We start from the raw sequence: 27664 nt of genomic DNA, 5'->3' as shown, positions 1-27664 counted from the left end.
GCAATCTTAGTGAGTTAGTACACAGGTAGGAGAGCTTTTATTACCCACACTGGTCTCATTTTATTTTGGTTTCTGTTCATTAATTGCAAATATACAACAGAAACAGTTCTGCTCCACAGAAATGCACTAAACCTCCCACTGAGCACAATGATTCAATGTAATTTTGAAATTACAGCACTGTTACACATTTTTCTGTAATAACATGTGATACTCAAAGGCAAAGGAGAAATATTATTGACTAAAGCCAGATGCAGGATCAAAAACTAGAAACAAAATGCAGAAGGTTGAAAAATATTAGAGGTCTTTGTATTTTCAGGCAATGTTAGATTATTGACCCTATTCACTGGCTGCTGAAGAAATCCCTACACAGATTGTCATTTCATGATAGGACAAGGTAAAGTGATCTTCCCCAATGAATAATCATCTCTCAACACTACACACACGATCTTTACATAGAGCAATACTTTTCATGGTTCCAGATGGAGGAAAGCCATTTTTCAAATAAAATAAACTCAGCATTTTCAGTGACTGACCACAGTTAAGAGATAACCTATCAAAGTACAGAAATCTTTCCACAATTTGCTTTTGAGTAAAATAGTTTGACTGTGCTAGATACCAGCATAGTTTTTTCAATGACACTGCATCCTAAAGTCTTAAGTACTATATTATGGCCTAGAATACTAAAATTGCCAAGAATAAAACCTAGGAATCACCATATGTTTGACTACAGCTCGATTCAAACCCATAGAAATATTTTATACTTTTATAACATACATTTTGTATAAAAATACAATATGCATGCTACAATATTTATATATCATTATAAATAGCACATATAAATAAAAATTACTTCTTGTGTTTGAAGAGAGAGCAAAAAGATAGAACTTTCTCTTCAGACTTCTTTATGTTTAAAATGTTTCCGTCAGCTACAAGTGACCTTTACTACAGTATACCTATTCTTTCATTTTTCTAACTTGTAAAAGTATCTAAAGGCATAAAATTTGACAGGAATAAAAGAAGGTACATTACATAGATGAGAAAAAAAATCCCATTACAACTCACTGTCTCTTTTATTTGACATTCTGCAGATAAAACCAATGAAATTTAACATTCTTGTTAAAGACTATAATTTTTAATTCATTAAATACCTAGGCAAGGTAACCTCGGCAAGGAAGAGAAGAAAAAGTAATTTTCTTTAACATAGTCAGATAAATGATACTTTGCAGCTATATAAGCTTTTAGTTAATTAAGACAAAGAATTATAAATGGCTCCTTCATGACTTTTGATAACTGTGTTTAGTTACTCTTCATTCACTAAGCAAATAGAACGCATTGAAAATACTAGAAGATTTCATTAGCATGTGCAACTATCATTCTTTGAAACTCATGCTCTTTTAAAGGGTAACTTTTTAGGCAGCATATTCTTTTTTCTTGTACTTTTCTCATATATACTGAAGAGGATTTTTCCTTAAATTTCTCAGACTTTGATTTTTCTGTGTATTTAAATCTATGGTTCCCCAAGGTATGTGCAAGGCTTCTTCAAAAAAAGAAGCAAACAAAAAAATCCAACCATACAAACAAACAAAAAACACCAAAAAAAGCATCTCTACATAAATATTTTTGTGCATACAAGAAAGCAAAAGTGGAGTAGGCAAAAATACTAAGTTTATCTGGGTGTTACTATACAGGTTCATCTTATTGAATCATAGAATCATCAAGGTTGGAAAAAGATCTCCAGGATAATTTAGCTGAACCTTTGTCTGAACTACACCTTGTCTACTCAACCACTGCACTAAATGCCATATCCAGTCATTTTTTTAATACTTCCAGGGATGGTGACTCCACTACCTCCCTGGGAAACCCTTTCCAATGCCTAAATTCTCTTTCAGTGAAGAAATTATTTCTGATGGTCAATCTGAACCCCTGGCACAGGGCTTGTCCTGGCACTGGTTGCCTAAGAGAAGAGACTGACCCTCACCTGGCTCCAGCCTCCTTTCAGGCAGTTATGGAGAGTGATAAGGTCTCTCCTGAGCCTTCTTTTCTCCAGGCTAAACAACCCCAGCTCCCTCAGCTGCTCCTCATAGGACTCATTCTCTGGACATACCATCAGCCTTGTTGCCCTTCTCTGGACACTGCTGTTTCTGGTACAAGCCAGAGCATCATCGGCTTTATGTGCCACCTGGGCACTCACTGGCTCATGTTCAGCTGGCTGAGGACCAGCAGCCCCAGGTCCTTTTCTGCTGGGCAGCTTTGCCAGTGACTCTGGCTCCAGCCTGTAGCTCTGCAGGAGTTGTTGTGACACAAGGGCATGATCAGTACCTGGCTTTGCTGAGTCTCAGACCATTGGTCCAGACTGTTCAGTCAACACTCCAGCCCAATATGGTGTTGTATGCACAGCACTTGATCCTCTCATCCAGATCATCAGTGAAGATATTAAACAGGACTGGCCTTGATACTGAAACCCTGGGGACACCACTTTTGACTGGCTGCCAGCACAGGACTACGGCAACATTAAACTGAATGATCCATATTGGCTTGAACTGAACTAAGGGACAAAAGAGATCACTGAAATAGATGAAACATGTCTTCATATATGTCTTTATTAAGAAGCTAACACAGTGAGGTCAGTCAGCATGAAACAAGATAGTATCTCATGTAACCGTAGCGAAGAAGTTCTGGAACAGGTAGTCCAGGACTCAATCTCAGAGTGACCATCACAAAACTATGGCTGCTTCTTCCAACATCAGAAATTACTTTCACAGAAAACAAACAAACAAACAAACAAACAAAAACAAACAAACAAAACAAAACAAAAAAAAACAAAAAAAAAAACAAAAAAAAAAAAAAAAAAAAACAAACCACAAAAAACCAAACAAAAAAAACCTGAAGCAAGACAGAATAAGAGAAAGAAAAAGGCAATGACTTTTGAGTGCATCTTAGAAGAGGAATTTAAGAACAAATCTACTGGATGACTTCCAAGTACAAAAATATCTGAAAGTCAAATGGACATCCAGCATCTAAAATTCAGGAAGAGAAGTCCACAAATCTCATACAATTAAGAGGAATTCCTGAATGAGTATTTTAGATAGCTTTAATAAGATGAATAACTACCACTTCATCCTAAAAAGGAAGCCTCCTCTTGTCCACCTTACATGGTGTTAGAAAAGAAAGAGAATATGAGAATATGAGAAACTGCTGTGGAAAAGAGATGTTCAAGATGGTATAATAACAAATTATTCCACGTCTACCAAAAAGATTCTAAAATGAAATATTAACATGGTTCCCAAAGTCATACATGCATAGAACAGGGGATGGAGATGCAAAGTAAATTCTTGTCTGAGCCTGATAACAGGAACAGGCAAAGGAAAACATACAAATCAACAAAACCCAGCAAACACTGTTCCATGAAAAAATATTAAGTCCTACAGAAAAAAAAATCCCAAAAAACTAACCAACCAAAAAAACCCCAAAGCCACCCACCAACCAACCAATCAATAACAAAGAAGAAAAAAAACCCACTACACCAAAAAAAAAACAAACAAGAAAACCCCAAACCCCTAACACAAAACAATACCCTACAGATCATAATAATGATTTTACATCAATTTCCTGTGAAGCTTTGCTTGAGTAAGACCAAGGAAAAAATATTTATAAGCTGCCAAAAATGTAAATAAATTCAAACCTTAAGAGAAAAAGCTACATCTCCTTCAAAATAGTTTGTTTGAAGTAATCCATATGATAAAATTAAATATGTCAAATTCTTGAAACTCTGTTAGAGTGCCTCTACAGGTTTACAACCAGGAAGAAATACAAAGCAACTTGTAAGTAACCTCTGGATCCATTTCATTTTATGCTTGTTCAGAAAGTGTAGGAGGAAAAAAAAGTTACGTTTCAGTTATCTTTGTGAAAAATTTACTCTTACTACATATGCAAGATTCAAAATCAGTTTCTATTTCTCAGGCATTGAAAAAGGTTTATGGTATTTGTAGTTTGTCACAGAGCTCAGTCTTCACCCTGACAGGCAGTGCTATGACCAGGGAATCACACCAAATTTGGTTACGGGCGTTTTATAATGAGACATCTTTGGTTGGCACAAAGAGTTAGCTTGTGTTTCCCACCCATGTTTGTTACCAGATTGCAGCAAACAGAACAAGGTAACAGGGCTGTCCCAAAAAATGCATGGCATAACCATTGTACATCTATATATTTATATTGTCATGCTCCTTGTGTGAGCCTTTTAACAGGATAAAGAAGAATTTCAACAAAAGAAATTTTAAGTCATATACTGTAAAGAAAATTTGAACTTTCATTTTCCTAAGTTTATATTTAGGCTTTGCTTTGATGCATGTACATGGTAAAATATGCAATTAATTTAAAATATTAAAATGGATGAATTAAAAGTATAGTAATTAATGCTATGTGTCATGAGCATCTGGATTTAGATTATACCAGAGACCTTTTAATAAATTTGTGTAAGATTTTCTCAAAGAAAAACAAAAGAATTTTTCCTAAATTTTACTACCCAGAATTTGTTCTAAAATGCTTATAATTTGTCTTATTACTGGATAAATCATGCCTGCAAAGACTTTTGATGAGATATTTGCCATGATGCAAGTGCATCAAGTAAGCTGGATGTGTGTTTTGACCCAAAAGCATTAAGGTTTTGTTAGCACAGTGCTACATTCACAATTCAGCCTCATGCTTCTGAATCAGAACTGGCATTCTAGGTAACCTGGAGGACAAACATAAAGAGATGATACAGACATAAATCCTAAAGCAGCCTTCTGGAATCAAATTCAGGCACTGCTTTATTGCAATTCAAACATGAAGCATCTCCCAATTATTTAAAATGCTAAGCTGCTTTCTGAGGTTCTGAAAAGTTTCTTTGCAGTAATACAGTGATGGTGCAACCCATCATAATATTTGCTGATAACATTTTGAAAATATTGTGTAAGGCTGATTCTAGAACAATCATTAAGCTTTCAGGGATGCCATTCAAGCAAGAATGACCCTTACTGCAACACCTACAAAGAATCAGGAGTTCTGCACTTGCAGCCCCACAGTTTCCACTTCGGGGAAAAAGAAATCTGAAAAAAAAAGTAACAAGCATTTTTTTTCTGACAAGAATTTATTATTACAGAAATTACTCATGCTGTACTTCAAAGGTGAACCACTATACATTGGAATAGCAACTTAACATTGATCTGCTCTGTTTTTGCAATTTTCTGTGAACCAAACCAAAATTGTTAAGGTGAATGTTTGATACAGAAAAAGTAAACCAAGGTTTTTGACATTCATGTTATGTCACAGAAGGTAGTATTTTTCAGTTCTTGTGTAGAGAGATTCCTTATTTGGGACAGGCAAAAATTACTCAGTTTCTTCCTCTGATTTGATACCTGTAATTACCATTGCTATGTGATTGTTGTAGCTAGGAGGGTCCTAAAAAATTCTGAAATTATTAAAAAAAAAATAAACAAACTTCCAAATTCCTTACCATTTGGTCAGAAAATTAGAACTGAATGTCTCCAACCTGCTGGTTAGGGCATTGTCTCTGGACGAGGGGCACCAAAATCTTTTGTTCAGCTCTAATATATTATTAAATAAATATCTTTATGGCAACTTAAATAAATTATGTAAGAAAACCCAAATTATTACTGAATATGTATGATTCATAATTTGTTTCATAACAAATTATGAAAATTTCAGTTTGATGAAAAGTAGTAGTCAAAGTGTAGAACATACACATCACTATGATCATTTGCATTTTGCAACCCGAAGAAAAGCATCACAGAGACCTTAGCAATTCTTATGACCCACAAGTTTAGGTTATCGTTATGCAAACTATTTTTACTTAAACAGCATTAATAGAAGATATTTGAAGTAATTTTTGCTCTTTTAAATTTTGTGAAAGGGCTCTAATATCAAGGTTGGTTTTTTTTCTTCATAACTAATTTTACTCCTTATATATTTAACACAAGAATCCGTTAAACGACTTCCACAAAATAGCACTTTAGTCTCTCCTGTTGAACACAGCTTTGGTGTAGAAACTGGTGCTGTACGTATAACATCAATTTTTGCCAACCTTTTTCTAAGACACAGGCTAACAGAGATCCCACGAAAGTTCTCTCAAAAATTAGGCATGTGAACTACAACATCAATTTTTAGTCTTAACGTCTCAATTAATATTTTTCTTCTGTTTTGCCACCTTTCTCAGAAGTGCTCAATATTGTGAAGAATGTAAACTTATGCATTTAAGAAAATACTCATTGCTGACTGATTATTTTCTTTAAACTATAATTTCTACACAGGTAGCAGGCAGGAGATTTTGTTTTCCTTTGGTTTGTTTTTTTTTTGGGGGGGAGTGGGGGTGTTATGAGGTTTTTTTTTCTGTTGTAAACATGCAGTGAATATTTTATGCAGTCGCCATTGTATTGAAGATCTGAGCCTGCTCTTCTCTGCTTTTTGACAACAAGGGTATATCTGTGAGAAACAAGGGACACATATTTTGTACTGAAATTGCACGTATATTGTTTCATGAGTTCCCAAAAGCCCTTTCTTTTGGATTCAAAGTTGTTGCTTTTCTTCAGCTAAACAGTTACAGGTAATGGTGCAGTCCTTTGTCTATGGGGAATTCTAGATAGCTATGCAACTATTCAAACCATTATAGTTAAGCTTTTATGAGGATTTTTTTCCAGTTAAAAAACTGTGAAATAGAATTTGGCAATTTTTTTTTCTTTTTTTAAGAGACCAGAAATTAAAACACTTTAATAATTAATTTCTAAGATATATCTATGAACAATATTTGTTTCATTTGAATTAATTTGGAAAATATAATTCAAGATATAGCTGATTACAATGTGACAGATAGGGCTACTCAATGCTCTCCAGCCTAAGCCCCCCCTTAGTTTAGGGGTTTTTTTTCAAAGTTAAAGCCTTAGCACAACCAATTTAATCAATCATCATTTTAGAATTATGTCAGAGGAAAATAAGTCTTTTGATGTTAAAAAATACTTTTTCCAGATACTTCTTAGAAGTGACTCTGCTCTTTGTTATTGTGCAGATTGAACCTTTAAAATAGAAGAGGATTTGACCTTTAACTGTCCTGTAAAAGATATTTTGGTCTTTTTTTCTTTTTTCTGTGTCCATGAAGAGCCAATCATATAGTCCATGTCTAAAACTTTTCATATGACCACTTGTACAGCTTTTAAATATTAACAACTATAATTACCTTTGAATACTCTGTGTATTACTTAATGACATCCCACCAGTATTAAAGCTAATCCTGCTCCTCCCCTAATTCAGAGGAATTTGTTACCCACAGCAGAGTTGTTTGCAAAGGGTAGGAGGACACAGCAGGAGCTCAGGAGGCATCCATGAATTCTAGCTGAGCCTCTGTCAATTAAAGTGCTTTCAGCCTCTACTGTACAGACTAAAGAAATACAAAAAATTTATCTGATTGTTAAGGGAGAGCAAGATAATGTGTAACTGTGTAACAAACTTAAATTTAAATAAACTGTATAAACAGTTATAAACAAACTTAAAAAACAAACTGTATAACAAAGTTTAAATTGCATTATAATACACAACTTCTTCAACAAACCTTTTATTTTGTCTATACAAGAAATGAAAGATAAAAGAAAAAATTGTAACTCTATTGTCCTCCGAAACACAGATTATCTATACCATGAGCCAGGACTACTGACAGGCATGGAGAAAACATTCCCAACTATATGAAATTTAGGACTAGGCTTGGACTTTTGCCAAAACCATTATAAATATTATTATGTAATGTAATGTAATGTAAATATATATTTGTGAGAAACTAGTTGTAAGTTATTTTAAAAGTATAAGGTTTTAATAAAAAAAGGTCACTCATTGAGATGTTCTTCCTACTTTTTATGAGGGAAAATCACTACATTTTTCCTATATATCTATGATAATCATGCTGTTATTATAAAAAAGTGTCAAGAGAAAGAGGACTAAAATATTTACTGTTAGACAGAACAGTCATCTTAGAAATGCTCTAAGCCATAGGAATGCAAGTAGACCAATAGGACTGCTATACTTGTATTTAGCGTGTATAATACATTAATATGGAATATAAAATAGCTGCTACAGTATTGGAGAATTCCAAAACCATGATCTAATTCCAAATAATGGGGCAGATTTGTCTCTTCTCCTTTTGCCAAGAAGTTTTCCTTATAAGCTTTAATTACCTGGTGTGCAGCAGATGGGCTCTTTTTATTAGTTGGTAGAGAACAGCATTTTAAGCATGAAGTGTTAATAAGCTTGCTGTTAGAGCAAATTGTGTCACATCCCTTTAACATCTCTTTTGCTCTAATTTTCATCCAAAAGGTTTTTTTGTCTGAATTACACGCAATTGTTGTCTGAACTAAATATAATTTTTCTGCTTTTACATGTTTACTGTTAAGGGAACTTTCCTGTCTGACCATACAGGAGCCACACTCTGGCAGTCACACTCCCACCACTGGAGACTTTAACGGCAGGGACTGAAGCCCCTTCACAGCAGGCAGCTCCAGTGATCTGACAGTTCCTGTTTCTCTCCCCACACACCCCACTCTCACACAGTCAGACCATGTTTTCTCACTGGTTCAACCCTTGGTTTCCCACCAAAGAGTCTCAGACCTGGATCCTTAAAATAATCTAATCATGATGCAACAATAGAATAACAGCTCAAGCCGGTGCATCTGATGATGAACCCTGAAAAAAAGCAAAGCCCAGGGCTTTTATACTCTCACAGTCCAAGCTCTGGACTCTTCCAGCAGAGTCTTCAGCATATCTCTGAGTGCCTGGTCCCCTGTCTGGGCCAGAGATCCCCATGCCCTTTATTTGCAAAGTTTATTGGCCCAGGTTTTGGGCTCCACCACCAGAGCTCCACCTGCAGCTCAAGCTGCATCTTGCTCACCTGCTACTGGCACTGAATGGATTCTTCAATATTTACTATATTAATTTCTTCACCAAGAGAAGCTTTCTCCTTATCATTACCCCCCGTTACCTCCAGCTTAAATATATTGCTCAGAAAGCTTATGAGTGCCTCTCACATATAGTGTCAGCAGGAGACAGCAAAACTCGAAAAGAGAACAGAATTGCAAGGCTTGAGGCAACTTCTGCCAACACAAAGAGTCTACTGAAGAGTTTGCACTAATCAAAGAATGTGTAAAAATAAGCAGCAAAGAAGGCAAAAGAGAGTGTATTCTCTTACACCAGCACACACTGAAACAAAGTGGCTGTTTACTAGGGAGAATGATGGGAGTTTGGACCGTGTAGATAGGTTTGTATACTTCTGTGTGAAAGTTATATACCTATGAAAGCTCGTACTTGTAAGTGAGGAAATAATGCAAACACTAGACTTCTGACTGCAGAAAACTATCCTGTGCTGACACAGTTAGTTCACACTAGTTTTTATTTTACTTTTATTAAACTCTAAATAAAACTATCCAAGAAAATGAGCAGTCTTTATTTCATTCCTTTATTCTATATATATGCTTTACTGGTTTCCTCAAAAGGTGCATTTTGACTTCTCATGCCTTTAGCTGATAAATGTCTGTGACACTCATCCTGAGTATCTCACTCATTGGGAATATTTCAGATCATCAGTGAGGTTGTATATTACTTCTCTAAAGACTGAAGTAGTTATGTCTAAATATATATTTTAGGAAAGGGACTTCAGTGGATGGCAAAACAGGAACAAAGAAAAGGTAAATATTATTGGCAATATTCTAGGAAGGGTTGATGTTTTCAATTTTTTGAAGTTGCTCAGAAATGTATTTTTTTTATTTTTTTCCTTTCACTTGTATATAACTATAAAACAGAGGCAGTTGGGGCTTAAATTTTCTTTTTCAGGAATCTTCTTTGTATTATTTATTCTTGTTTTAAAGATATTAAATTGAAATAATTGTTCATTCATCTCATTCACTTTTGAGAGAGCCACAAAGAAAACACAGTTCTCCACACTAAAAAAAAAAAAAAGAAAACAAAGAAAAAACCCACTAAAAATCATATTTTCCATGGGAATATTCTAGCACCACCTTCAAAACTCATATTTATTGCAAAAGTGACCTTTGTGTCAAAGGTGTGCATTTTGCTTTTCCATCATCTAGTAAAAATGGCCAAGTCCTTTGGAAAACAGTAATTCAAGATGATTGGAAGAAACATGTTTAAGCAATACATCCCAAATACACACCAAATTTAACAAAACCTAGCACTCTTTAGTGTGATGTGCCTGTAGAACTCTCCACTTCTAGTGGTCAATGAATATCCAGAGAGCTAATCTTTCCTTGCACAGTCATCTACTCTTTTTCTTCCAGACCTTCCTGAGTGGGAACCCAGTGCCTGATTCAAATACAGAGGGAACAAGATGTGGATTTAAACGGCAACAGTCAGACAGTTTGCGAGTAATTACAGAATTTCAAAAGAAAGGGGGGAAAAAGGTCTGAAAAAGAAGGAGTGAGATAGCTAGAAAAAGCCTGTTCAATGACAGCCACAACGCTGATGTTTTATCAACTTTGTTTTTGTCCCAAATATGAAACACAGCATCATATGGGCTGCTCTGAACTAAACTAAAAGGCAGTACATACAGTAAGACAAGAAGCAATGGCTTCTTGAGTAAAAACTGAAAAACTGAAAAATAAGAATAAGAACCGAAAGACTGAAAAACAGAAAAAAAAATTCTAGCAAACCTGACTGAAATTGAGGACATTTTCTGGTTTTTTTATATCAACAGTGGTGGGGATTCAAGCTCTGCCTCTCCAAAATGTCTCATTCTCCGTCAAACCAAGCCCATCTTACACATTAGCACTTCTCCTTGAGGACTACACCAGAAATGACTATCATTTATTGTTTTTAAGTGCTTTTGAACTTTCATACTCTAAATTGTGCATTAAGTTTTTAGTATATTCCATAGATACAACAGAGTAATATACAAGCAGATGGCACTGCTTCATGCTATATTTTTAATCTCAACATAAGTGCTTTTCATTTCAGCCTCTGTTGTTCTGGACTGCAGATGCATTTGCATCTGCAGTCCAGAAAACTACTGAAAACCAGGTCTGGTAGAAATGAGAAAGGAATGTGACTTCTCAGTACAAATCAGGTTTACCATACAACTTCAGACACATGAAAGAAAAGCTGATACGTCAATAAAAAGTTGCTCCTTGAATAAAACAATATATGTCACATAAAATGCTGGCTTAGAGAAGCCATACTGTTTTACTCTTGTTAATTTGTTAATTCAGCGAGTTCATTTAATTCAGACTTCAGTTCAAAAGCATTAAACTAGGGAAGATATGCATATTTTTTTGATACATCTTTTGCTTATGCAATAGAACCTCTTTCATTTTAGAAGCCTGAAGCAGAAAATACTGTGACAGTGAAGACAGAAATCAAACAAGTGCTTGTATTATCAGAAACTATGTGGACTTTGAGATAAACTTATTTCCTGATGCCATCCTGTCTATTAAAACATGTGTATTGAAACATCATGGGTATTAAAACTTCAGAAGTTCAGAAACCTTGTATGATAGAAGCATACATATGAGCCAGAGCACCCCACCTACAGTCCTTTCTTTTTCAACTATGCTAATGTAAAACAGAAAACGTAGCCAGATACTTCAGGATATTTCTTTGCATTTGTTTTTAAAATAATAAGTAGCTGAGTAACCTTATTGCTTGCTTGTTTGTTTAAGAACAAACCATTTGTTCTGTTGATTTCAGTGGCAGAACATATGCTGAATAATCCCCTCTCCCTAGCAACTAGTCCTTTCCTGCCAGAAGTAAGGCAATATATTTATTTCCATTTTAATTCCTTCTTGTTGTGTTCCTTCCCATTTCAAAAATATCTCAAACTCCCAAATGAACATTATTGAGGAAATTAATATAAAGTGTCATATAAATTTTTTACTTCCCTTTTTCCAAGTGAAGAAGGAGTAGTGGACACAAACTGCTCTGAAGCTCATAAATTAGCTGTCACTGAACAAAACTTCCCTGTTCCAAACATATATGACACCAGTCCTTCACAGTTCTGCTCAGAAGAGCTGCAGGAATAGACACATTCCAGTGTGACAGGCTAACAACAAACAGTGACATACTGCACCAACACAGTGAAATTATTTTCCAAAGTGTTTCGTAATGTAGACAACATATTCCAAAACAAGAAAATAGTCCAAGACCTTCTATAAAATTCTGAAGATATTCTCCCACAACAAGGATTTAAAAGATCAGGATCTCAACACATATACAAGTTCAGTATGAGCCTCTGTGGAAAGTGGAAATCTTGCAGGAGGTGGAAAGTCTCTGACTCTTCCAAAAGACTTGACAGTAAGGGTATCTGTATTCTGCAGCATACCTTCACTGCATAGACCAGTGTCATAATTCTTTCTTTAATTAAAGCTGTTTCCATGTTTTTTAAGTTCTAGAAATCTGAATTCACTCACCCACAAATTCTGAATGCCTTGATAATTTAAATGCATTATTTCAATCTACACAGACTTCATTTTGCCAGCCTATTTCCTGCCCACATCTATATTTTTAACAGAGTGGTACAGAGAACTTAAGCCAAAGAAATTATAGAAAAGTATTAAAGTATATATTTATACTTTGCATGAATATTTAATTTATACAGAATTGTAATTGCTGAAAGCAAGTTGCTTGGTTTTAGGTCTTTGACTTTGAAAATAACAAAATTGAATGTCAGTTTAGCCTACAGTATGAACATTCACTTTGAATAATCAGTAACGTTCTATAATTGTATATGAAAATTAGTTAATGGCAGTTTCAGCTTCCTAGCTGGATAACAATTCATTTTAACCATCTATAATTCAATCAGATTATACCTTGTTTTACATATTTTAATCGAAGCTTTCTTCTGGTTATTTTACAAATTATATATGCAAATTATGTATTAAATAATTGATGAAGGAACTTGTTTTGCTTGTAGCTATAAAGAATGCTTTTCTTCACAAATATATTTAGGCAGTAGTTCTTTTCTCAGAAGATTTTTGCATAGTATTTTAAAAGATATTTAAACTCCTGCCGTGATGAGGGCTTATTTAGAAACACCAAGTATAATTTAGTAACCTGATTTATGAAGCCATTTATACAATATAGTGAAATAGCATTGTTGAATAATTTCATTGCATAGCGATAATAATCTTCTCTGAAAATCCCAAACTCTGTAATTCTTGGGAAACTCTGTACTACTGTGGTCTATGATAGGACAAAGTATATCACGGTAATTAGCCTTCCTATTTTATTAATGCTTTATAAAACAGTTAGAGGTTAATCCAGCAGTTATTTTTTCCTATTTCCCAATTTCATACCCTAATACTCAGTAACAGGGGGAAATAGAGTCATTAATCTTTTACTAGGCAGGTGGTAAATGGTGTAATGGAATATTAAGTATCATGCATTATTTACAATTATATGTATGTATGTAGGTAGGTATACACAGACATATATAACAAGGATATTTTAATTTTAAATATTCCAGGATCTATCCCTTCACCTGTTGTATAAGAGTTCCAGTGTTTTAAATGTTACTTCCCTCTTTTCTTTAACTGAACAATTAACATGCGCTCAAGTATTTCTGTAAAAAGACTTTTTAAACTAAAATTGAATATTGGCAGACAGGTTAGGCCCACAAGATCTTAGATACTTAAGCCTTGTGTTTCCTAACCTTGTAAGTACTACATTAGTAAGTTATAAACAATTCTTTCTCTCATTTGAAGACATGCACAGTATAAATGCAAATTTGAAAATTGCTCTCTTTTTCAAGCTGTGAGATTTGAACAAATGAAAAATAGCTTTCATGATTGAAAAGGCTGGAGCGCTCATGATACTGTGTGGACACTTAAAAATTACGATCATTTCAGTGCCTGGAAATTAATATAAAACAATATGACACATAAGAACAGAGTAACTTCCCCTGACAACACTGAGATCTGTAGAGAGAACTCCAACAGAAAAAAGTGAGAAAGAGGCACCTTCATATTGATCTTAGAACTCAACAGTTTTCCTCTGAAGAATCTCAATCTTAAACATACATATTTCAAAGGCCTCCATTTTCCTCATGAAAGAAAGGATATCTCTGCTGCTGAACACAGAAAGTGCTGAAGAGATGCTCACTAAGGTCTGAAAAGAGCTACAGATGAAGCCTGTCAGTTTTCACCCTTGTGTTGCAATGCTTCATGAAGAACCTGGGAAACAGCAGTCTTTGAAAAGCAGTAGATTTGTAAATGGAAATCCAAATTTCCACAATTAAGAATTTCTCTTTTTAAAGGACACAAAGCAGACAACACTATAAAATGCAATGCTAGTGAGTTTTCCTCCCAAAAAAATTAGTAAAGCATGTCTCTTGATATACGGACATTCTTCCCTTGTGTCTGTTTTTTTTTTTTTTTTTTTTGGAACCTACAGCAAACTGATTAGCGGAGTGTCGGAACAGGGCAAACAACACCCAACAATCTTGTTCAAAACACCTGCAAATACTACAGAGTGCCCCAGAATAAAAGCCCAAAAGATGCCAGCATTTTCCCATCTACTTTACTTGTGTTAGCTGGCAGCGACACAAATTAAAAAGAGAGATTTATGTTACATTTATTTCTCCAGTGCTTTTAAATTCATGCTTCTTGAAAGGGCACAGGCCTTTGGAATTCTGCAGAACAAATCTACTTTCCAGCAGATTTTTTTTTTAGAAAAAATTATAAGGTCTCTCTACTTTATCCTAGTGTTCATATTTTATTTCTTTTACTATTTTTTAAATACAGCAACACATAATATTTTAAATATTCAAAGCAAAAAACAGACTGAATATTGAGAACACTTAGGCATACAATATCCAAACCTAGGATCTTTTGATATTAACTGCCTGTAATTACTTGGGTAGCTTGTTTTGTATCATGTTTATTGGTGATCAATCCCATCACTGATACAAAGTTTCTTAAATTAATGCAAGCATGAGATTTAATTAATGAAAGCTAATGTAGATTAGAACATAATTTTAAAGAATGAGAGAGATTTGATATTGTATAGTTGGGATTTTTAAAATTTGAAACTGAAACTATCAGAACAATAAATATTTAACAGTATTTTTTATCATTATTTGATTCTGACACATCACATAATAAATAGCATGTAAGATCCAAATTCAGTAAGAAATGTTTTTTCATGTGTGAAGACTCAACACAATATAAGCACAAAAAAAAAAAAAAAAACCAGAATTTTTAGTGGAAATTTTTCTATTACATGTGCATTTTGAAAATAATAATATGGAACTCTTTCATAGGTTTTCAGTGATCCTAAAATAATTTTGGAAAAATATACTAAAAAATTAATAATAAGATATTTTGGGCAAGAAATTATAAGATAACTTAAATCTAAATATAATAACCAGAAATTGGTATTTATATCAAGAGAAGATATAAATTTCATTTTTAAAATGTAGTAAGTAGCAATAGTTTTTCCTTTTATACCTGAAACTTGTCACAACCTTCAGCAGTTCTCATATCTGTTTGTTGATTGCACATTGGTTTGCAACTGATTTCTAAGTATTCAAAATATAAAAGTATTTAGATAAATTGATTTTTGCTAAGGTATAAGAACAAAACAGCCAGAAAATTGCACTATTAAGTGCAACTATTCAGTCCAATATTGTCTTTCTTAGGGAAATACTTTCAATAAATGAAGAACAAAATTTGACTACTCTCCATATTGCTTCTGTCAAAGTACATTTACCAGTAGTCAAACATCAAAAAAGATGAAATTGTCAGTTTATTTAAAATGTGAGGAATGTATTGGTAAGCAAAAAAATTTTATCCTAAAATTTTTACCTTTATGTTACAATGTCCTAAGCCATTTTTCTCAGTTACCCAACAACAAAATAAATAATGACTGCTGTCATTCTTTCTTACACAGAATTAGCAGTGTAATCCCATTTTGGTATTAATCACTACAGTTTTAAGAGCATGTGCCATTAATTCAACTTAATGTGCTGCAACCAATCAATACTTAGTCTCTAAACTCATTTGTTCTTTGGCTCTACATCACAAAAATAATTGTTGTAAAGTAGGTCTTTTTATCATCTTCAGGGTGAAGAACTGTTTAGGTAAACTCTGTAACTCAAGTTTCAGTGGATGCATTAATCTTACACTAAAATCATGATCTTCAAAGTATTTAACATGGGTTTTCCTAGTATTCTAAAATACATTTTCAAATAATACTACAGAAGCCTGAAATTGCTTTTGTGAAGTATAAGAGTTTTTTACTTAGTGAACGCTTACAGAACTCACACTTCGTAAAACACAGTAGTTCACATGCACCATATTGCACAGTGATGTTAGGTCACTAAATATTCAGTAATTGCTCTGAAATGCTAACATGGTTCAATATGAATGCCATTTTTTTTAATGAATCACTGTCTGTTAACGTTTGTACCTGTTCAGGCTGTGGACATTTCTGCAGTTTGCTGTGTCACGTGGCAAGCGACTCATCACGCTACATTTTGACATGAGCAAACGCAGGAAATCAGCTCTCCCAGGCACTTCTTTCTCACTGCTGCCTTCCCCTCCTAGCATCACTGCACTGGCAGATTTGTACACACCACATAAACTGTATAATCATTTGCATTTTTCACCTGATATGATGTGTCTCACCTCACTGAACTTCCTTGGCATTTACTATGAGCTTGATGCATCCCTGCGCTCCATCCTCCTGCTGGTGAGGAGGTGTGGAAGTGTGAGGCTGCCCTGTGGCTGCAGCAGGAGGGTGAAGGCATTAGGGGCTTCTGGGGCAGTCTGCTCTCTTAACCCTTCTCTTTTTTTTGGGCTGCAGAAGGCACAAAGATTTGCAGAGGTGCCAATTAGCAGGTCTGCAGTTACGGCCCTGTCTTCCCGGTATTCTGTGAACTGGTGTCCTGAAGACCTGTATTCACTTGGTATCCTTTGCACAGAGCATGACTAGCAGTAACTGCCTGGTATGTAAACTTTAAGAGATAAAATACAAGGATCTTGTATTTGACAAAAAATGAGACCTTTATAAGGACTATGGCTGCCCAATTTTGGTCTGTCCTTGCAGCTTTCTTCATTAGGGCTCTCCTCTTGGATGTACAGAATTCTCCTGCACAGTCTCTCTGCTGTAGAGGTAATGCTCAATATGTTTAGAGATGATAATCACCCTCTGACAGATTTGCTGGACAGAAATAATGCCATGAAAACATTCATACAAGAGACAGCAGTAAGAACCTTATTTTTATTTAATCAGTCACAATGCAAACTATAGTCATAGCAGTTTTAGAAAAGGCCAAAGCTATTAGGCACACAGAGTCTGCAGGTTTTGATGTTAGAATAAGTGATGACAGCAAGATGGATCTTTGGGAATATAGCATATATATCAGAATGATAACAAAAGTGAGAAGGCAACTAATCAGATGGGCACCAACAGATGTAATTTGATTTGCTTTCCCTAAGCAGTTTCATAAAATACAATTCTGCCCTTGCTGTTATGAGAGATCAGCTTCAGATGACCCTTTATTTACCTTCAAGGGTAAATATACTGATTGGATTTGGCCAGTGTTTGTGGCAGCTCAAGCACTTAGAGCTGTGAAAACTGCCTGTCCCATGTGCCTTTGCCCAATTTACTCTTTCACACCTTTGCTCCCCTCACTTAATGTCACAGTACAAGGCATGGATGAACCAGGACCGTATTTTACTTCAATTATCTTTCCCATCCTTTTCCCATTTCCTGGCATAATTTAATCACAATTCAACTGCATCTGGCTCACTGCTAAAGACTACTACCTATCAGGACTATCTGGCAAAAAACAAACTTGATACGTTTTTTTCGGGTGTACCAAAGAAGAAGAAGAAAAAAAAACCAGCCAAATAAACAAAACTACTGAAAAAACCCCACAAAGGAAAAAAAAAAAAAAACACTCACAAAAAAGCCCCAACCCAACCCCATGAAAACAAACAAAAAAAGAAATCCCTCAAAACCAACCTAAAACCCTACCCAAAATCCCACATAAAACCCAAACCAAAACAAAAAGCAACGGCAAAACCCTCTTGCTTCCCTGGAGAGTGCTACAATATATAATGAATTTTCTTGCCAATACAGAGGCACCTTCATCTGAAAGCCATGCTTTGCTACCTGACTCTTTATACAGGATGGAAGATCTGAAAGAAATTATCCTGGAATGCAGGCAGGTCCAAAAGGAGGAGAGTGAGCTCTGACTGTACATGACTGAAATACTAAAATACCATTCTGCATTCTAAGAGGAATTATCAGTAATGTTATTTTCATTGGTAACACTGATAACATTTTCTACATAAATCCTAAAAGGCTGGTGCCACTGCAAAATGCCTTTTGAACTAGCTGCTTGCAGGTTCTGCTTGGGAGGAAGAGCTGTGGGAAAGCTGCAGGTTGTGGGATGCACAGGATATGCTCTCACAGCATTTGGTGTGATAATATTTGCATTCCATTTACCCCCCATAAGCCAAAAAGCCAAAACTAGGCTTTCTGCTTTATAGAGAGAGAATATTTAAAAGATCTAACATACAAAAATAGTAAGGTGTTGGTATATAATGTATCTTAAAAAAAAATTCTATTTGGCATCAAATTAAAATATCCATTCTTACAAGTTCTCTGGAGTCAAATCCCCAATTGTCTTTTCTGTCTGTGTAAGTACAGGTAAGATAAATGGTTAAATATTTAAAGCTTACATCAGAAAGAGCATCAAAATACATTTGAATCCAATTCATTGTATTTTAGTCTTATAATTTTTAAAATATTTGTATATGTGAAATTGATGGTAATAATAACAATGCACTTCTTAGATTTATATTGGAAAGTTAGACATGATAATAAAGTTTTACAAGTCAAAACACAAAGGAAAAAAAAAGACAGTTTTCATTGAGGTAAACAACAGGCTGCTGTATAATAATTTCTTCCATAGCCTGTCTTCCACTTTCTGTAACTACATGTGGTGTTTGACAGCATGTGTTCTGAGACCATAAGCAGAGATCACACAGCTCGCAGAAGTAACTTATAAATAATGAAATTATCACCCATTCAGATACAGACACCAAAGAGATGGTTCAACTTTTTCTGCTACACCTTGCATAAAAAGTTCCTTTTGAGTGCCACACCATCAATGTGCAATATTTAAAGCAGAAAATTGTCATGCCTCTTTTGTTCCAGTAAGCATACCAGAAACTCACTTTGCATTAAACAATGCGTGCCAGAAACACAGAGAATAAAACATATCCTCTAGACATCAGCTTTCAAGACACTCATTCTCTCTGCACTCACAGAATGGCACATGAGGCAAACACAGCAGAGGTTTCACTTCATTGAGTTCACTGTTATTACACGAGGAATTAATTTATCTGAATACATCTGAACTTTTAATGAGTTCTGTGTGAATGCTGGCCTAACCTCTGGCTTTTGTGGTTTGATTTTTTTTGTGGTTGGGGGGGGGGGGGGCTAAGGGGCCCTAAGCTTTTAAAATTCAAAAATATCCTCTTTTTCTCAATTCAAGACTGGCCTCATTAATGGAGAAAGAGCTCTCAGGATATTAGTCAGATTGCCAGTTCAGAGAAAGTGATGCTCAAAAAAACTAACAACCTCATAGTCCCATAGGTAGCATTTTGATTTTAGCTTTACACTTTACACAGTGAAAAAGGTGTAAAGGGACCAAACAGATGTCATTCCAGAGTGCACTATGCATGCAATGAGGGGAAGTTGATGCTGTGACCTCCATCTTCTTGAGAAGCTGGGAATTACACCAGTTCTTAACTCCTGCTGTGCAAGACTGGAAAGAGGTGTTCACCAGACAGTGTGGCAAAATGAGGGATGGATTTAGCTGTGATATTGAGTGAGGGGAAGGAAAAAGATCACAAAGTATAAGTTTAGATACAGAAAATTCTCAGATACCTTCACTGTCCCCAGTATTGAACTGATGAAGTCTATATGGCAGTGTTCTGCCTGGATTTCCTAACTTGCCATGTGTCTCTGAATTCTAAACAATACAATACACAAGAATACTGTGATGTATAAAATGCAGGGGAGTTTCTAAATGCCACATTTTTCAGAGTTTACACCAACCATATTCTGCTTTCTACCCTCAGCAGAGTATTATCAGTGGAGTTCTGATTCAGTAACAATTGAAAGCATAATAACCATTTTATGACCATAGCATCCCAACATCTCTCTCTTTGATTTGTATATTTACAAGGATTCCAGAAGATATATGCAGTCACTAAAAATAAGGTTATAAACAACTTACAGACAGAATTTTTGTGGTTGCTGTCTTTGCTGGGCAACATCTTGACTCCTCTTGATTTCAGTTCAATTGCCTTTTTTACTGAGAAGACAAGCAAACAAAGAGAAAATAATTCATTATTAAACCTCATTAAAAGCACATATAGCTTAAAAATCATGCATTAAAATAATACAAAGCTATATAGGAAACCTACAGCAGATTGAAATAACTGCAGCTTCTGTTATAATCCAAATAAATTTTTGGTTTTATTTATTTTTACAAAGAATACAACCATGTCCTTTTTGAACAGATATTATCAGGATTGGCAATATTTTGGATTCAAGTATCTTTATGTTCAAAGAAAAGAACAGCCTGTCCTAATTACAAGTATGGATTTCCTGTGTTTGCCATTCCATATAAGAAATCTCAAACATTAAAAAAATATTTCTTACATAGAATATACAGAACATTATCTTCATATATTCAAGGACTACAAGCTTTCAATGTGATATTCACACCTGCTTTTGTTTGATTCACTTTTCATCAGGAGACATGTTTTTAGTTCTGTTTCCCAGTGAGATTAACACAGTGCGTTACATTATTTGGCTCACCTAAACCCTTTTGAATCTACAGGGCAATTTCAACTGAATTAGAAAGAAGAAAGAGAGTAAGAGCTCTCACAGGGGCAAAGTTTTGTGAGAAAGAACAGATGCATCAGAGGTTTAATATCTTTTTTCTCTGTTTAGTCAGCTGAATGGCTGATAAACTCCCAGCCTATCCCTATTAAGTAGTTTGGGCACCATAGGTGGGATCAGGAGCCAAGTAGGAAGAGACGTGAGAAGACAGCAGTGCAGCTATACATTAAGGAAGACACAGGGTAGAATTTTAATTGTAATAGTAGGAGAAAAGGACAGAAATATAGGACACCTTCACAGGATATTAGTTCTGTGGGAACAAATTGAGCAATGGAAAGTAAAATCAGATGTAGAAAATAATTGAGGAACAAGCATGAGCAATTCAAAACTATTGTGTCAAAAAACAATAGCAATTGCAAAATAGCTGATGACTGACTCTGTACCAGAATGCTAATGACAACATCAAGATGCATTTCAGTTACCAAAATTACAAAAACCTGTAATGCTTCCCTGATTAATATTAAATACCTTTTTTTCTAGACCTTGCAGGGGCTGATAATCTCAAAATGCACTTATTTTCCAAGATACAAACAGAAACACAAATTCAACTCAAACATTTCTTACATGGAAGTAATTAGTGACTCACAGTAAATAAATTCATACTATAGAATGTAAGTTATACTTTTTGCCATTACACAGTATAAATTTTATAATTACTACAATATACACTGATGTGTATGTAAACATTTCTAAGTGAAGTGGTAGAAAGTAAGTTGTCTTTCAATACTACATTAAAAATCATTATTCCATTGTATTTATTTCTATATTGTAACTTCAGAGGGAAGGCGGCTTTTCTTGACTACTGAAATTGAGCAAGTGCTGCAGAAAGTACATTCTGTGTTATGTGCAAGTGCAGTCATTCACGCCTAAATGAGGAAAACAGGTGTTCAAATGATGAAAGATGATTGAAACACAATTGTAGCTGAATAGTATGAAATGGTTATGATAGCAGTGTGGTGTTTTCTTCTAAGGCAGGAACTGTACATCATACAGAGACATCAGTGCAGGCAATATTATCCCCAAGGCATTTTGGAAGGGCAAACTTTATGGATATGGTTTTATTTGGATTTGGAACCTAAGTTTCCAGACTTAGGTTCGAAAGTCTCCATCAAGTACCACCTTAAGTTGTTTTTCAGGCTGTGTAACAAATCTGTTAAAATTATTCTATATTTAATGGGAAATGAACAACACAGTTCTTGCAGAGAATATCTGGCATATTGTCTGGAGCTGCGGTCCCTCCAGCAGTATGAATTTCTCAATTTATTAATATCTATGTTATGTAAAACCTGTGAGCAGTTTTTTGAGGATTCAGAACACATATTGCTTACATGGATGAGTAATAAAAACGTTGAGTTATTAGGCAATGGACAGAAAAAAAGAACTCTATTCCTCTTCTTCTCTTTGTGCTGTGACACTATTTTAGAGTAAAAATTACAATAATCACGCAAATTCCTTGTGACATTTCACTCTTAAGGGCGTTTGTTATACATATTTGAAGCACACTTCATGTGAATGAGAAAAATGATACTCACAAGCTTTATTTGAAATACAGAGGTCACAAATTGAAACAAGATGTTTTGACTAGATATACGAAAAGCTTTTTGACTGTCATGCACTGAAACATGTCCTGCAGTTTCTATCCTTGGATTTTTTTTCAGATGTCAAGAAAAAGGCATTCTTTATCTTACTGAAAGAACATTAGGGAGGGGATGCACAAAACTTAAGATCAGTCATCTAAATGTATGTTTTATGAAGAGAAATAGCTCACTCAAGGGGGTGATTCAGCCCCTTCTAAGATAGACACAATGAATCCTTCTCTGGAAATGCCTTTTTCTCTCCACAAAATATAACAGAAACAAATAATACTTGCTGAAGCTAGACCCCTACATTTTAGACAGCAAACATTAGCTGGAATGAGTCTTTTTGCCTGGAAAACTTTAACGGCCAAATGTAGTTATCTGGGAGACATATGGACCCAAGAGGTGAAATAGGATAGTTTGATATATGAAAAGCAAACTTTTGCCTCTTTTATTCTTGAATGTGTAAGTTTTTGCATGTACCCTATAAGGTGTTTTATTGTCATTTTAAAAAGTATTAGGCAAGCATAGTCCCTAAAATAAAAACTATTCAACATTTGAAAAAGAAACAGAGACTACTGCACACTGTGATTCAAGTGAACCAGTTCAACTCCTCCTGTAAATAAAAGAAATTCTCTAAATTGGACGTTTTATAACAATTTAAATCCCATTGGAATAACTTTTCTGAGACACTTCTCTTTAACTTCCCCATTGCACCTTCATTAGAAAGGTTTTCCTGATTTCAAAGATGATTTTCCATTTGAAAGCACAAAAAGAGGAATGAGTTTACATTAATAATGTTAGAACTGAACAGCACTTTCCAACTTTTAAGTGATTACTTTTGAAAATCTGCACAGCCTTCTGCTAGCTTCACGTAAACATCCAGTTAAGCTTACTTAATTTGCTTACTTCACCTTTTCTGTTCATCATACCTTCAAGACTCTTTTGGAGATGAGTTACCTACTCAGGGAAGAGGGCAGAGAGCTGAGCGCTGGAAATCCACAACAATCTTATCAGAGTACTGGAAAGCACCAGTGGTATTCCTTAAACTTTTGCTACAGCTGAAATAAACTCATCCATGAAAGGAATATATGCCTGGTCTTTTCTGAATGGATCATGAAAGTAAAAATTTTAGGTTGTAAATCTTCATTCAAATCTGTGACTTTCATGCAGCTCTTAGTTTCTGACATATTTGAACATGTGTGAAGAAAATACGTTTTACCCCAGACTTCGGTGACATAATATGCTTTTCCCCAATTATCCAAATACATGAGTATCTTGCTGATTTTTCTTCCTGCATGAAATGACCTCCAAGACCTCAAATACTGGCTACCACTCAAAGCTAAAATATTCTGACATCATCTGTTGGTACTTCCTCAAGCTGCTCTGCTGCTGCTCCGCTGAGTTCAGCTCTTGGCTGCCCTTCACTGCAGATATTTCCTAAGTACAGATATTTGAAGGTGAAGAGGAACAGCATATTGCCCAGGTTGTGGTGACAAGAAGCACCTTTCCTGTCCAGTCTGAAGCTCTACGTCACTATAAGGGATATATATAGATCTATTTGAACGGTTCTCTGGTTTTGTTACAGTAAAGGAAGAACCCCAATATTTTCAGTATTTTTTTACATATGATACATATCTTTTACAAAGACTTACACTTGGCTTTAAATATTTTGCAGAGTTCAGTAAAAAAGTGATGTGTTTGCAAGAACATTCATAAGATTATTCTTGAAGGAACTTAGCAAATTTATCTCAGTACAGTGCATAATTAATCAATTTCCTTTTGCTTTAGTTTCACTGTTCGGATTTTCTTTAATATGAGTAATCCTGTTGTAAAACAAAGTATTTTCTTAATTTAGATTGAAGAGTCCACTTCAGTGCTCTGTTTCTTTTGCCCTGGTGCCTAATCTTTCCACACTCTCCTCCAAAGACATAATTATGAGAATAGTACCTTTTTTTGGCCCTGGAATAAATAACCTACAGCTTCACATTTAGCAGCATCAATGTTCTATCCAGATTATACTTATGAATGAAACATTTCTTTCTAATTACTCAAAGTCATGTGAGATCAGTAAACAGTTTGTTATCTGTTTCTAGGTTTTCTTCTGCTTCACTATGGCCTGTTGTACTATGAATTCTTTCTAAAAGTTTAGTATTTATGAGAGTAAGAAAAAAGCAACCATTCTCAATCTTACTATTAACTTTAGTTTATGAAGGGAATTCTATAATAATTTTGTTGATAAAACAAGATCCCACACTCAATAAGTGTGGATGCTTCCAAATGGGAGCATCCTAAGAAGCTTTTCCTCTCAGCTGCCCACTTGACTTTTTGCAGAAGCATCACGGCCTTCCATAGGATCTCTAGTTTAAACTAATTCATTGGAATATCCATCCCTTTTCTGTTTCTCTATTCCCTGCCTGAAGAGTATTCCATCTAATACACTCTCCCAGTGTTTCTGTCACTATCAGCTTTCAAAATCTTCCCTACTAATCAGTATTATAACTCCAGAGAGCTTCACAGCAGGCACAAATGTTTCTCCTATATGGCTACCTGTAAAACCTGTAGGTTCATGATCAGTTGGCTTCCTTGTTCCATCAATTCAGCAAAGTACTGCCTGTCACTATCAGACCTTCCACCTGCTCCCTGTGCTGGAAATCTCTGCATGCAGAACTAGTAAATAAATGGCACCAAGATAAATTGGTGTCACAGTAGATTTTTACACAAATCTTTCTCATTCTATTTGTATAAGCTGACACAGGTTCTGCAGGTTTAAAAAGAAGCACAGCCATTTGTTTTCCATTAACCTTCTCTATGTTTCCTAGCTGGCCCCTTGCCGTGATGGACTGCCTTAGCTACTTTGTGCTTTCAGTGTATGATATATCATAATAAAACCGGTCCAGCAGGCATCAAGTCTTCAATGACTGCAGATATTCTCCATAGTTCTGGAAAATTGTATCAATACAATTTAGTCTATGAATATACAGCATTGCAGAACACACTGGGTAGTAGTGTCTAGGAACTGATTCTAAAAGTAAATCATAAAATGAGAACCATTCAGTTCCTTGTTTGAATGCCACTTCAGCCATTGTCTTTTGAATAGTCTTAACTGAATGGCTGTTACTAAATTGGCATCTTCTTAGGGCTGATATCATGAGACAGCTACGTCTGAGCCTTTTTAGCAACATTTTACTAGACATGTAAGAAAGAAGTGTTACTGTGGCAGTACTGGACTACATAAGTAGTTCTATTAACCACAGAAAAGAATTGACAAGAAAGATGGTGGATTATCTCCTTGTTGATGTTTTCATATCAAGGTTTACTCTCTTGATAATAAAATTTCACAAAATATATATTTTTGTCTCAGGACCATTTAAAGGAAAAGTCCATTCAGCATCACTCTAAGAGCTAAAAAATATCAGTTTTTTTTCTGGTTCTTGATGTTATCAATTGCACTTATTATTTTTCTTTCTAAATATACTCTAAGTAACAATTCTAAATGAAACCCCTGACTAAAAGTACCATGCATCAAGGAAACACCGCAAATTCTTTTCATTTATTTAAAACATAATTTCTAGCATTTTAAAGAATATGTGGGAAGGACAGGCATTTATAGGCAGACTTTGTGAATTATGAAAATACATTGAAAGATCTAGCAATTGCAAGTTGATTTACATTATTTCACTCACGGTTTTCCATTAGCATACATTTATTTCAGCAGCCTCTATTATATTCATTGTTTGACTTCAGGATTATCTGTTTGTTAAATCCTGAATTAATTAATGTAATTAAACACAACAGATAGATAACTTGTGGTACATAATTATCAAAATACCTAATACCTTCTCGAACCTCTCTGAAAACTTGCCAAAAATAGAATTTATTTGAAACACTCTACAACAGAGGCCAGAGTTACTGCAAAAGTAAAAAAGTAAACCCAGTCATTAATCGTGTTTTGTTTTGGAAGCTTTCCTATTCTGTTCTACTTCTAAGAATTTTGAAATAAATATTTAACTAAAGCAGACCACTTTTAGCTGTATAGCTAAAGGCATTGTGGGTTCTTTCCTCCTAAAAAGAAAACAAAAAATATTTTTAAAAATCCTTCTATTGTTCTGGCAATAAGCAAAAGCTAAGCAGGCATACTGTACATGCTGTAAATAGGCAAAGAAGCAGAGGATTCTTCATGACACCTTTTAAGTCATTCTGTGTACATTGATAAGCTTTGTTTCTAGGACCTGCCGGGTTTTCATCTCCTTGTTAAGGATACTTCACCTCTGGGGAATTTACACATTTATGAAGCACTGGCATAAGACAAATCATATGCTCTGCAACTGCCACTGAATATGCAAAGAGAATTCATGTATTAGCATAGGTGAGGGTAGGGGAATTTAAAATAAAAAAAAAAAGTTCATAACTGAATGACTGCAACATCTTACCCCCCCCCCACCCCGGCAATGCTGTCAAGGAGCAAGGCAGAAGAATAACTGTATCCAATGATATATATGGTGAGTTCATTTCCATGAGACCAGTGTTGCTGGTATGGCAGATATGAAGAAGACAAGGAAGAGCATGTCACTGCAATGTAATTTTTTTCTGGTGGTTTTCAGGGCTATTCAACACCATGCCTCCTTCTGAATAGAAAGCTACAAAAAATATTCCACAGGTAAACATAGAGAAATTGGGACATAAATATTTTTATTGATGAAATCAACATCAAAATACAAAAAATCAAATGAAAATGGCAACAGCTTGCCAAGTATTTCAATACTATGTTTACTTGATGCATTAAGATGTGCTATTCTAGTACAGTGCTAATTTTTTTTATACCAGTGGGCTGGTTTTCTTGACCATGTAAAAAATGGGGCATTAAATATTGCTAAAAATGCAAGCTTCAAAGATCTGAAAAAATTGCTGGACAAATTAATTATGCACAGATTTATATCCAATTGGTAGTTCCAATATTTTAATGAAATAAATTATAATAATTCTGTTTGCCTGATGAAAGATCAAACAAAGGAAAGAAAATTAAATTGACTGCTTGTTAGTATTAGTTTTGGCTGACTGGAAAAGGCCAAGTTACAGCAATAATATAGCTATGGTAAGATAATAATAAACATGATGTT

General features: G+C 34.9%; 1 protein-coding gene across 1 annotated transcript in view; it reads right to left on the bottom strand.

Annotated features, from left to right (window-relative positions):
• The window catches only part of CSMD1 (CUB and Sushi multiple domains 1), a 1057667-nt gene that overhangs the window by 352083 nt on the left and 677920 nt on the right, over positions 1-27664 (bottom strand). Inside the window, exon 7 of the mRNA XM_005426386.3 lies at positions 20297-20374. Within this exon, the coding sequence (XP_005426443.2) occupies positions 20297-20374 (78 nt within the window). The remainder of the gene's footprint in view (positions 1-20296; positions 20375-27664) is intronic.

Source organism: Geospiza fortis, unplaced genomic scaffold, assembly GCF_000277835.1.
Source record: "Geospiza fortis unplaced genomic scaffold, GeoFor_1.0 scaffold56, whole genome shotgun sequence".
In the NCBI taxonomy this organism is placed as follows: Eukaryota; Metazoa; Chordata; class Aves; order Passeriformes; family Thraupidae; genus Geospiza; species Geospiza fortis.
The sequence above is the reverse complement of the archived record's forward strand: the minus strand, read 5'-3'. Positions and strand labels throughout refer to the sequence as shown.